At 35.4% G+C, this 14,379-nt stretch overlaps 1 protein-coding gene across 3 annotated transcripts in view; it reads right to left on the bottom strand.

The window, feature by feature from the left end:
* The window catches only part of LOC132143340 (neural cell adhesion molecule 2-like), a 227,431-nt gene that overhangs the window by 40,757 nt on the left and 172,295 nt on the right, over positions 1–14,379 (bottom strand). For all 3 annotated transcript variants that reach the window (XM_059553465.1, XM_059553464.1, XM_059553466.1), the window contains exons 7-10: positions 12,143–12,312; positions 8,207–8,352; positions 2,607–2,757; positions 600–787 (exon numbers count right to left, since the gene is read on the bottom strand). In XM_059553465.1, the coding sequence (XP_059409448.1) occupies positions 600–787; positions 2,607–2,757; positions 8,207–8,352; positions 12,143–12,312 (655 nt within the window). The remainder of the gene's footprint in view (positions 1–599; positions 788–2,606; positions 2,758–8,206; positions 8,353–12,142; positions 12,313–14,379) is intronic.

Consider the following 14,379-nt stretch of genomic DNA (forward strand, 5'->3'; position numbering starts at 1 on the left):
TTTATACTGGAGTAATGATGATGGAAATTCATCTTTGCATCAAAGAAATAAATTATGTTTTAAAGGATATTAAAATTGAAACCATTATTTGTATACTGCAATAACATTTTGCAAGATTACAGTTTTTTTTTCTGTATTCTTGCTAAAATAAATTCAGCCTTTAAAAAAGATCACAAGTCTTACTGATACGGCAGTGTAAATAAATAAATAACAAAAACACATAACTTTAACTAAAATATAATAAAAAATAAATAAATCTAAAAATAAAACCAAAAAAATTAAAATGTAAAATGCAAATCCAAAATATTAATCAAATAAGCTACAATAGTATCTCAGTGATTCTAAAATGAAACTAGTCCTACACAAGCACCGAACTAGAACCAAAGACTTGAAATTCTATTTTAAATTAAATTTTACACATGAATTAACTCAATTTTATGCATTCATAAAATTTAATGCATCATATTAGGTCAATTAATACACAATAATGCAACATAAACCACATTTTACGGTTAGTAGTTAAGGTCAACTACTGACATGGCTGAGCAAAACAGTTAGAAAAGAATTCAATATGTGCAATGTAAATAAAGCACTGAAACCTCTAGAAGCGATCGTCCGTCTGCGGCGTGAATGCGGATGTTGCTGGTTCCTTGACTGGAGATGGTGAAGCGGTCTCGTCTCCACAGCATGCTCGCCGGGGGGTTGGACTTCACATCACAGCTGATGTTCACTGGGTTTCCCTCCCACGAGTAGAAGATGGTATGATTGGTCTGGAACTTCGGTGCATCTGGTGAGCGAAAAACAGAGACCGAGCATATTAAAACTGGAGGCTGGCAATGTTTTCCTAAAGAATGAAATGTCCACAAAGAATTTGAAGCATTAAAAACAGGATTTTGGACCATTTCATCCTATACATTATCCATCTGATCAACCACCTACACTGTAAAGATTGAACATAAAACTAAGTTTCCCAGGCTTTTTCAATTAAGCGCTACTCAATTTTTTCAAGCTTGTTATGAAATTAAAAATAAAGGCCCTTTCAAATGTTTTCCAACAGGGAAACACAAGCATAATAAATATGGTTATCATTATTTTGAATAAAATGTAATGTACAGTACATGTTAAATAAATAATTAAACAAATCTACACTACATGCAGCATTGGTGGTTTTTTTGTTTGTTTTTGTTTTCATGTATGTTGTTGCAACTAAAACTTAAATAAAAATGAATAATACAAAATAATAATAATGGCAAAAACACAACTTACTAAATTACTAAAATATTAAATAAAATATTTAAAAAAATATATAAAATCTATAATAAAATAACACCAGCCTGAAGTACTCGCGACTCAATAGCTTGAATTTCTGTCCATGCAATGGGGATGTCGATGTGAATCATGCACATTGAACAACCTTTAGAGAAGAGTAGTATTGATTGCAACAAGGAAAGACGTTACAGTCTCACTCCATTATCAGACGCGTCTACAGTAAACAGAGTCATAAAGAGACCAAATGCATTTTCACAGAAACTTCAGTTTTAAGCCATCGAGGGCGTCTGCATTCATATGGCATTATTCCTGCTTTACTCCGACTAGAAGGCTTTCATTAGAGAGACTGATGAAGGTTCGTCCTTCACATCTGAGGAGCAGCGCAGAGACGAGCCTGTGCTAAATAAATGAGTTCATTAGCGTCCGGTAACGCTCGGCTGCCCCCTGCCAAGCTTATTCACAATCTCTTTCTTCACACGATGGCCGTGAACCTCTAAACGCACGACATGAAGACACTCCCTCCGCGAGCCGATGTCAAGGTCAGCGTGCATTCGGGGAAACGAAGAGCTTTATTAACATCTCATTGCATTTAACATGAGTGACATAAATGTGCAATGTTCTCCTAATGAAGGAAATGCAGACAAAAAAAATGAAGCAATAAAAAGAGATGCAGAAAACAAGTGACCTCAACAACGTGTTGGTTTTTCAGGAGAAAGACCTGGAAATTAATAACAACCTGAGGAATTAATTACTTGGGAAGAATTCCTTCCATAATTGGCTCCATTTCGTTTTTTTTTTTAGGCCAATCAAGAAAAACTACGGGGTAAAATAATTATGAGAGCAAGAGGCACTTTGAAAAGGCCACAGCGAAAAATCGTAATTACCAAATAATTAGTTACTGTAATTGGATTACTTTTCTGGATTACTTAAAAATTTTACATCATTTAATTAGTTACTTCTGATTTAATTGATGTAATACTGCAAAGACTATACAATAATTCTATGCAAAATGTTATTTTTAATTTAACTTTATGTTTTTAATGCAGCCTTGACCCTTTATATATACTTTCGTAAGTTTAAGAATAATTTGTGATTTTATATAATTTATTTGAAAAAAATTTAAGAGTAGTTCATGTCTAGATATACATGCATTGTTAGATATAGAACTTTTTATATTCTACTTTTTATAAAGAGTCATTTGTAATCTAATTTCACTGTTAAGAAAGTAATTAATAGCTAGTAATTAAATATTTTATTAGAGCAACTTACCCAAAACTGAAAACAATGCTACGGTGTATTTGTAGTTGGTGCAAATGTGTGTATTTTGTGCATCTTACACTCGATATCCAGGAACATGCTCTTCTGATGGCCCCCGATCCTGCTGAGAGCTTCACAGTCGAATCTTCCCCAGTCTGAGAGTCGAACGCCACTGATGGTCAGCATGGACTTTCCGTGTCGCCCGCGCACTTCTACACGGCCGTCCTGACTCTACAAAAACACAAACACATAAGTGAAACAGACACTGCCACTTTTTTTTTGGTCTATATAATTTGCATTGACTTTTATTTCGGTTGTAGTTCACGTTATTTTATTTAAGCATGTTCCAGGTGTTTGCTAGGGAATTTCTATATGGTTATTATAGTGTTCTACATAGTTGCCAGGATGTAACTATGTGGTTGCTAGTGTTCTGGGGGTTTGCTAGATCATATGTTACTAATGTGTTCTGAATAGTTGCTAGGGTGTTGCTTTGCAGTTGCTAAGATGTTATAAGTGGGTTTTCGAGTGCTGCCATGAAGTTTTTAAGATGTTAAAAGAGATTTTTCGAGTGTTGCCACGAGGTTTTACCAGATATTTGCTAGAGCATATCTATATGGCTATCTATATGGTTTTAGTTATTTAAGTACATCAGGATAAATTTATGAAAACGAGAAATGTTACCTTGGAAATTAGATGAAAAAAAAGTGTATGTTTATGTTTATGTTTATGTTTAAAAAAGTTTAAAAAGCAAATAGTTTTTTATGGTTTTATTTTTAGTTAACTACACTGACCCAAGACAGAATCATATTAGCAATCCAAGGAAAACAGCAAACTGAGTTTGCGTTAATCAGGTAATGCATCGGTACACAAAAGCAAACGAGCTACAAGGAATATAAATGCAGCACTTTCCGACTGTAATGTGGTCACACTATCTGTGCTTGCGGTGAGATAGGGAACTTTGAATATAAAAGGATTAGATGGAGTCCATCCCCCAACGCCCACTTTAACGATCAGTGTTCTTCGCCTTCCCTGAAAAATCGATATGTGTCCACCTTCTGCTTGATGCCTTGCGGTCTAGAGTGCAGCACTAGCTTCATCGCCTGACAGTCCTGCAACAGCTGTGTGTTTTATTTGACAGGGGCCGTTATTGTAGCCTAGCAGATGACCCGCAGGCTTTCCTCCATTCACACTAATGCATGAGATTTATTTTTACACGGACAGCAAGAGCTGACGCACCTGTGCCTGGTGTTTCACGCCTGGAAAACATGACGCAAACACATGCACATGTGTAAACACACAAAAACACGTTTACTGAAGAAAATATGACTGGAGTTTGACTGTGTTACGAATGTATTTCATTGTGTTGCTATGTAGTCCTTTGTAGATGTTGGTTATGGAAAATCTATATGGTAACTAAAATGTTATAAGTGATTAAGTGATAAGGGTGTTGGTATGCAGTTGCTAGGGTGTCGTGAGTGTTTTTATAGTGTGTTGTTCTGCAGCTGTTAGGGTGTTCTGCCAGGGGGTGGTTACTAAGGTGAATATTTACTAGGCTGTTGTTAGGTGGTTGTCAGGGTGTTCGAGGTGTCTGCAAGGGGATATCTATATGGTTACTAAGTTGTTCTGGATACTAGCTAAGGTTTTGTTAGGTGGTTGCTAGGGTGTTCTAGGCGTCTGCAAGAGGATTTATATATGTATGTGTGTGTGTGTGTGTGTGTGTGTGTGTTGCTAGGGTGTTATGAGTGTTGCTTATAGTGTGTTGCTAAATGGTTGCTAGGGTGATGTACGTGCCTACAAGGGAATTTGTTATAATATGTTATATATAGGGAATTTTTACTTATTATATTTTATATGGTTATTAAGGTGCCGTTAGGTGGTAGCTAGGGTGTTGTGGGTGGTTGTTAGGTATTTATTATAGTGTGTTGCTAAACGGTTTGCCAGGATATTTTATTTCATTTTTTTTATTTCAGGATATATATATATTACGGTGTTCTGCATAATTACTATGTTTTATGTCTAGAGTGTTATGAGTCTGTTTTTCATTATGTGTTGCTATGCTGTATCTAGGGTGTTTTCTAGGGCATATCTATTCAATTACTAAGAGTTTCTGAGTAGTTGCAAGGATTTTGTTAAGTGGTTGCTAGGGTGCTCTAGATGTCTGTAAGAGGATATCTTTATTGTTGTTGGGGTGTAACAAGTGTTTTTTATTGTGTGTTGCTAAGCAGTTGCTAGGTTCTTTAAGGAATATATGTGGTTGGTAGAGTGTTCTACAGTAGGTGTCTGCAAGGGCATCTTGTTATGGTTATTAAAGTGTTCTGAGTAATTGCTAGGGTCTTGCTATGTGGTTTCTACTGTGTTCTCCATGTTTGCTTGAGTAATGCTGTATGGTTGCTAAGGTGTGAGTTTTGATACACTGCTCTGCAGATGCTACAGTAGGTATGAGGTATAAGAACTACTGCTAGTAATGATTTAATTATTAAAAAATATATGTATTTTTTTAACTAAAAACTAATACACACAAACAAGCAACCAACCGGGCGTGTGAGCTCAAACACATGAATATATATATGAACTACAGAATCTCTCACAAACATCCCTGCATAAAAATGACAATGCAACGTAAAAAACCACCTTTCTGACTGAATTTATGTAATAAAAAACTAATAAAATCAGCTGCCAGAATCATATTTCTCATTCTGTGGTGTTATGACCTCCAAATACAAATTATATCAGAGAGCTGGCCTGTAAGCAGATACCAGAAACTGATCAGTGAGTAAAAACCGCAGACACACACGGTCTTTCTGTGTGTATGTGCACATCTGACACCATCTCGCCTTGGGCAGACGCTTGCTGAGTGTTTGATATGCTACTGAGATCTCTGTGAGACGACACAAGCACAGCATACTGAGAGAGAAAAGAGGACGACAGAGGAGTGATTGGACTGACAGACAGAGGGACAGACAGAGGGACAGACGGACAGACAGACAGCCAGACAGACAGACGAACAGATGAACAGACGGACCGAGAGATAGACAAACAGACAGACATACAGACAGACAGACAGACAGACGGGCAGGCAGACAAGATGGACAGATAAACAGACAGACAGACAAACAGACAGATAGACGGACAGACAGACAGACAGACAGACAGACGAATAGACAGACAGACAGGCAGACATACAGACAGAGGGACAGACGGACAGACAGAAAGACAGATAGACGGACAGAAAGACAGAGAGACAGACGAACAGATGAACAGACGGACCGAGAGATAGACAGACAGACAAAAAGACAGACAGACAGACAGACATACAGACAGACAGACAGACAGACAGACGGGCAGGCAGACAAGATGGACAGATAAACAGACAGACAGACAAACAGACAGATAGACGGACAGACAGACAAAAAGACAGACAGACAGACAGACGAACAGACAGACAAACGGACAGGCAGACATACAGACAGAGGGACAGACAGACAGACAGAAAGACAGACAGACATACAGACAGAAGGACAGGCGGACAGATGGACAGATAAACAGACAGACAGACAGAGGGAAAGAAGGACAGACAGACAGACAGACAGACGGACAGACAGATGGACAGACAGACGAACAGACAGACAGACATACAGACAGACGGACAGGCAGACAGATGGACAGATAAACAGACAGACAGACAAACAGACAGACAGAACGACAGACAGACGGACGGATGGACAGACGAACAGACAGACGAACAGACAGACAGACGGACAGGAAGACAGACGGACAGACAGACGGACGGACAGATGGATAGATAGACAGACAGATGGATAGATAGACAGAGACGGATAGATAGACAGACAGACAGACAGACAGACATATAGATAGACTGTAGATAGATAGAGTGAGTGAGACAGACAGGCAGACAGATGGATAGATAGACAGACGGATAGATAGACAGACAGACAGACAGACAGACAGACAGACATATAGATAGACTGTAGATAGATAGAGCGAGTGAGACAGACAGACAGGCAGACAGATGGATAGATAGATAGATAGATAGATAGATAGATAGATAGATAGATAGATAGATAGATAGATAGATAGATAGATAGATAGATAGATAGATAGATAGATAGATAGATAGATAGATAGATAGACAGACAGATAGACTCCTATTGTACTCCTGCTGTACAGTGTGTGTTCATCATCAGCTGCTGCAGGATGCTGTTCTGCTGGAGGGAAATGAGTGGAAACAGGAGGCGTGGCCGACACAGATGACTGAACACCAGTGATTATCTACACAACACTGAACAGGTCTTTGAGTAGCTGTCATGTACCCAAGTCCTGTAATGATGAAATCATTAGAAATGCTGCCTATGCTAATGATTATGGAACAGGAAGAGCTACACGATCACTGTACCACATCAATACTGCAGGTGAGATTTTTAAGGGATAGTTCACCCAAAAGTGAACAGTTGCTGATAATTTACTCTCCCTCAGGCCATCCAAGATTTAGGTGACACTTTTATTCAGTAGAACAATAAGGAAGATTTTTAGCTGCAACCATGATCCTTGGTGATTAATTTAAAGTCAATAGCAAAAAAAAAAAAAAAAACGTGTACAGGTAGCACAAAATTAATTCCCGTGGCTCCTGATGATATATTGAGGTCTTATGAAGTGAACTAATCAGTCTGTGCAAGAAACTGATTATTACCTGTAATCCAGAGCCTCAGACAAACTTTCAGACAAGACACTTCTGTAAACTGATTCTTTTAGAAAGTTTGTTTCAATGAACTGGTTGAGATCATTAAATTGTTTATGTAATCACATAATGATGTAACATATTTGCAATCATATTGGCACAATTCATGAAGTCTAAATCATATAAAGTGAATAAACTAGCTATCATCAGCTCACCTTCTTACATAAACAATGAGAAACCTTAAAAACTGTAATTCGTCCCTTTCTTTAAGTCTTGGGTTCACTCATGTTCGAATCAGCGGCTCATCACACTTCGGTCCGAGTCGAACTGTTTCCTGAAGCATTGAATCAGTTCATTCATCACAGGATCACATGCTCCACTATTTCAGCTCATTTCCAGTCGCACTGACTGTCAGGCCTCTGAAAGTGAGTTTGATTGAGTAACTTGTAGATCTGTGCTGCTCAAGACGTGAACTGATTCAGATGATTCAGTCTGATTTGATGAACCAGTTCAAAAGAATGATTCATTCAAAAACTGAACCATTTATCTGAAGCTCTGGATTACAGGTAATAATGTTATCAATTATGTTCAGTTTATTGCACAGAACGATCGTTTCACTTCATAAGACCTCAATATATCATCAGGAGTCACGGGGATTAATTTTGTGATGCCTGTATTTGCTTTTTTGTCACTCAAAGTGTCGGTACCAATTTATTTGCATTTTATGAATCAACTACGAGCACAGTTTCAGCTAAAAATCTTCTTTACTGTTCTACTGAAGAAAAAAGGTAATCTTGGATGGCCTGGGGGTGATCAAATTAACAAATAAAATTTTTTTAAGTGAAATATCCCTTTAAAAGGCTAGTTCAGCTAAAAACAATAACTCTGTCATTATTTACTCATTCTAATGTTGTTTCAAACCTGAGTGAATGATGAGAGATCTTCAGTTTGGGTTGAGTTGCATCACATCTGTTTGTTATTCACCTTATCTTTATCTGTGAACGTTTGTCCATCACTGGCTCTCCTCCATGAGATCTCAGGGAGCGGTTCTCCCTCCGCTGTACAGGAGATCATAGCCGCGCTTCCCTCCACAGCCGTCACGTTCCTCAGCTGAGTGATGTGTGGCTGGACTGAACAGACAGACAGACAGAAGAGTGAATGGCTTTGAGTCACTGCAGACGTTTCTGTGAGTTTATTTTAGAGTAATTGCTTTAAATTACACCTCAGTTTGCACTAAATACAATGTTCTGTCTGATAGAGGACATCACACTTACACTTAAACAGACGTCTCATTTTAGGAACAAAAAAAAGCAAATGATATATATATATGCGATAAACGGCATAAAAAAAAAAGACAATTAAATTTGATGCAAAATGCAATATTCGCAGAGTTATTAGGTCATGTTTTATCCCTTTTTTCCAAACCGTGACAAACGCCAGTCCCCCTTTTTTGCAAAATGCAATATATCCTCTCAACCATGCATGCTGATTTCCTCATCTACTTTGTACTTTGTGATCAACATACAACGGCTGCACAATAAACTGCATGTGAATGTTATCCGCATCTCGTCACTTAAGCCGGTTCTGTGATCACGTGCTTTCAGATGGAAATTATTTAGATACATTTAACACACAGAGCCGTAGATCAGTGACAATATGCGCTATATTGTGTTCATAAGATGAATCACATTTGATTATGAACGCGATATTGCGTAGCTTGTCAGTGTTAATGTTTTCATTAATGCCATTTGTGTTTTTGTTAATACAGCACATAGCACTAGTCAAATATTGTTCCATTTCTTGTTCATGATGAAATTTATTTATTATTGATTATGCTATTATATAATTAGTATTGACCAAGTTCAGAGTCTATCATATGTGGATCAACTTACTATGTAGTGTACTTTTAACAGTTTAAATATGAAAAATAACTTTCAAATTTATGCAATGGATTTATTTCTGCATTTTGAGAGAAAAAAAAATTACATTGATTTAATGCATTTTGGAAAAAGAAAAAAAAAATTCTAAAATTGTATAATAATTCTGTGAAAAATCAAAACCTGGATGTAAAATCTTCATATATAGCAAGGTGAAGCAATAAATTATACAAATTAAGACACAAATAAGAGTTTTTTTTTTTTTTTTTTTTGCACAGTTAAGCATCACAATTAATTATATTTATTGTTTATTTCACATCTCCTTTTGTAGTTGAATGGTGCAATTCACCATGTCAGAAACAGAAAAGATTTACACCATTGATACTAGTGTGAATTTAGCTGTCTGTCTAGTGATAAAAAAAAAAAAGACTGCAGTAATGACAATTTTTGCAAATAACGATAATTGCAAAAAAACTGAACATAATTTCTAAAGACATTTGGAGGTACTTAATGATTAGTAATAATATATTTTTGCATAATAATAATAATTTTCTTCATGAAATAATGTTTTCATATAATATTTCAATAATAGATATGCTTTTTGCAATATTAAAACCCTTTTTACCTTTCAAATATATATTTTTGGATATATAATTAAAATCATTTATTTTACGCTAGGCAACCCCTCCCCCCACCACAATTATTAATACATTTTCATTATGCCAAATTTTTCCTTCCAATATATAATGACAAAAACGTTCTTAAAGCATTTCATTTTACATTCATAATAATAAAAAAAAATATTTTTGATAATAATTAAAAAAATTAATCTTGTTTATTTTATGCAAACCCTCCATCCCCCCCAAATATCTTCTTCCGCATGAACTCCCTTTAGTTGGAGAGTTTTAGAGGCACACGTTCACATCAGGAAGGTCTTGTTTAATGCTGAACTCATCAGTAAACTCTGTAAGAAGTCTGTGTGTGTCCCACAGATAAGCTACTCTATGAATCTTTCTTGGTTTTGCCTTAAATGCCAGCAGAGTTGAGGGCAAACAAGTTTCATGCATAAGAGCCGTTTCTGCTCTCGCACGAAGCGTCGCTGAATAAATCCATGCTGGAGTGAAAGAAAGCCAGCAGAAACAGCTCTTCACAGCTTGAGCCTTTGAACAGCATCTGCAGAGATCAAGGAGTTATCTGTAGCAGGAGATGCATCAGAAACGCCCAGAGGCTGCGGAGAACGAAACATTCATCTGCTACATACACACACTCCAGCAAAGACACACACACCGCTGGAGACGTGCGAGCCGGGAAACACTCCAGGAAACATCAACGATGTATCGCTGTTCACACAGTGAAGATGGCACGTAAGAAACTCTGCAAAAGAGGATGCCAGAGTGTTGCTAATGTGTTCTGAACGGGATAACCACACACAGCACCCTAGCAACTGCTAAATAGCACCCTAGCAACCAATTGGAACCACTGTGACATCATTCAAGAACATTATTTTGGTTAAAAATGGACAACGGTTGATGACACTTTAACTGTTGACAAGTTAAGCATTACAGTCAGTTTATAAACACTAATATTTGTATTGATTTGTGATTATATAATGTCATGAAAATAATTGTACTGAACATGATTAAATAATATTCAGTATAAATAAACGGTAATTTTTTTTTATAATGATGTATATTAGTCAGCGATATGTCATTATATAATTTATTATTTATATACTATTATACATGATTATTTTATAATTTATTATAATTATTAATTTATTTAAATGTTTATATTTTTACTCGTTTTTAGGTGTTTTGTGATGTGGTTTTGACTTTTGTTGTTTTTGTTCTTTTTAAACATTATTTTGCTGTAAATTATTTTTATTTTAATTAACAAAAGTATTATTATTATTATTATTATTATTATTATTCGTTTTATTTAATGATAATAACCCCTGGCATTGGTGTTTATTTATTGCCCATAACTAAATGCCAGATCTCGAACAGTTATTATTTTTCACATTTGTTACATATAATTATTTTTTTTGTGCATTTCCGATTTGTGTGTATATACTACGCTGAAATTTGAGTGATTATTTTCTTAAATTTGGCTAAAATAATTGATTTAAAATGGATGTATTGTGCAAATGCAATGGTTGTGTATTTTACACATTTTGACAGGAATTAAGTTAATAATGCTACAATTACAAACTTAAAATGGTAAAATAATAATAAACAATAAAAGTAAAAGTCAATACTCAATCAAAAATTAATTCAACCTTAATTGTAATATTTAAAAATAATAAATAAACACATATTATTATTTTTTATTATTATTAATTATATTATAACAATTTCTTCTTAATAATAATAATGCAATACAATTAATAATTATATAATATATTTACAATTTAATATATACCAGCATATATAAACTGATAAACTGTCTAATTTTTTAACCAATATTAAAGTTATTCTATATTTTAATTTATATATTTTTATTTCCATCTGAGAATTCCTTAATTTAAAAAAAAAAAATTCACAAAGGAGCTGTTTTAATCAGGTTTTTGAGGGGTAAAGCACTAATATCTAGCAGTGCCTGACATCTTTATCCTCTTCAGCTGTTTGTGTTTTGTTATGTGGTTTTTGTTTCTCGTCTCTCCTGTTAGTGAACATCACGTGCTATAAATCTCCATATATTTTAAATCGACAGACAGGAGGTCCAATCAGAATAATCAGTTTGTAAATATGCACATCAGCTTCATGAAAACAGAAATTGAATGTGGGTGCCATAAAGAACCTGCTGGAGTTTTTCATGAAAATTGAACAGTCTTTCATTTTTCTGAAATGAAATTCAAGATAGCAGCACATTAACGTCCGAAGATACATCACTTCATTTTCTTCAAGAGAATCTGAGTGGAAAGCAACTAAATGGAAAAAGAAAAGAAGAATGGTCTGTACTGCCGTCACGAGGAAAGACTCTCTCTGAGATGCCACAACAAAACACCTTATTAAAATCAATCAATGTACAAATGCTTCCTCACCGAACACTTTGAGGAAGAGCTGGTTCTCGGAGCTCCCGGCCTTGTTGCTCGCGCGGCATGTGTACGACCCACCGTCGCCCTGCCGGATGTTTTTGATGGTCAGCGTGCTTTTGCCCCCATCCAGTGTGTTAAGCACGTACTGCTCTGATCGCTCAATCACGTGACCCTTCCTGTGGACACAAACCATCAGATGAGATGAATGACTGCCGCTGAGAACACATCTGTCATTGAGTTAACAGCCTTTAGAATAAGAATCTCTTCCCAGTTCAATTAGTGTGTGTAAATTAATTTGGAGGAAGAAAGCCTATCTATCCATGAGGTAATTAATCAGCAAATTCTACACGATTGCATACAGACTCTTAATGAAAAAACAAGCATCTTATATAAAGATAAGGAGTCATTTAAGGTAACAACATACAGTAACTTCAAAAACACATATGTTGTATTTTAGCTTATTGAAATAAAATAAATAAATATATGTTATAACTATAAATATGCCCAATATATTATATGTTGTAACCATGTGATTAAGACTAGAAATCTCTTCTGCTCACCAAGGCTGAATTTATTTGATTAAAATACAGCTGCTTTATATGTAAATATATGTTAGAATGTATTTTATTCCTGTGATCGAAGCTGTAATTTCAGCAATATTACTCCAGGCTTCTGTGTCAAATGATCCTTCAGAAACAATTATAATATGCAGATTTGCTGCTCAAGAAACATTTCTGATGATAATCAATGTTTAAAAAAAAGTTGTGCTGCCCAATATTTTTCTGGAAACTGGGGAATCAATGAAATTAATACCTGTAAAGTATGGAGTGCCACAAGGATCTGTCTTAGGCCCTCTGCAATTTTCATTGTACATGTTGCCCCTTGGTAATATAAGACTATGGGATTAGTTACCATTGTTATGCTGATGATACTCAACTATATATTTAATTTTCTGATGCAGAAAAGATATATATATTTATGACCCCAAGATTGGACTATTGTAATATACTGCTAGTTGGTTTTCATTCATCTTTAAAAAACAAGCTACAGTTAGTCCAAAATGCAGCGGCTAGAGTCCTTACCAGGTCAAGAAAATATGATCATATTACGCCAGTTTTACAATCTCTACACTGGGGACCTATTAAGTTCCGTATCAGTTGCAGACTATTACTACTTACTTATAAGGCACTAAATGGTTTAGCTCCTGCCCACCTAACTAGTCTTCTATCACGCTATGCAATCCTTGCTGAATAAAATAATTAATTAAAATAACCCTGCTTGCTAGTTAAACTAAGAGTTTCTGAGTTTAAGCTACAAAAAGTGCAGAGACAAAAGAACACTAACTATAGAAATGAAAATTCACATTGCTAACGATTCAATCACAACAGCAAGATCACAATTAAGGGAAGTGAGCGCAGGTCTCTGTTCAGAGACACAATTAGCCACTGCAGCATCAGGAAAAACAGAGGAACACTGACCCAATTAGAATTTAACAAGCTAACAAAGCATTCAATGAAAACACATTGAGCAAAGAGTTGAGAGGAATGATATGCAATGTTGAAAATGACAATTCTGTCATGATTTACTCAGAGTCATTTTTCAGTGAAAATGAAGAGAGCATCTGCTCAACACCTCCTTTTGTGTTGCACAGATGCAAATGTCATAAATCGACTTGGAGGCAAGTAAATGATGACAAAATGTAATAAAATATGTCTTTTAGAAAACAGAGCGATAATCCATGCATTTATAAGAAAATGACTTTTTTAATTTTTATTGTGCAGTAAATACAAAATAACTTGATTATAGCACAATATCTTGAAGCTTACTAATCAAATTAACAATTATGTCTGTTAAATTAAACAGCATTTAAAATATAATTAATTTGTGGATCTACACAGTATCTTCATAGCAGCAAACTTATTCGACATGACTCATATAACACACTTTTATATCTATTTACAGTTATTAATAACTGTAATTTTGAAGTTTAAGTGAACTAAAGAGAACTTTGTTCTGTAAAAATACATCAGACTTAATGCACTTTAATTTCATCAATTTAGAAAACTATCGTGCCAATCATAAATCGGTGAAGACTAATTGTGCTGCAATTTGTGCTTGTAATAATCAGACTGATGGTTTCAGAAGTTATAACTTCACTCCTACTAAAGACCTCTGGACCTTCTCGTTCACCCTGATTCAATCCCATCCGTGAGAAACACAAAAGTCTTTATTATGGCGGTCAA

This window comes from Carassius carassius, chromosome 7 (genome assembly GCF_963082965.1).
Source record: "Carassius carassius chromosome 7, fCarCar2.1, whole genome shotgun sequence".
In the NCBI taxonomy this organism is placed as follows: domain Eukaryota; kingdom Metazoa; phylum Chordata; class Actinopteri; order Cypriniformes; family Cyprinidae; genus Carassius; species Carassius carassius.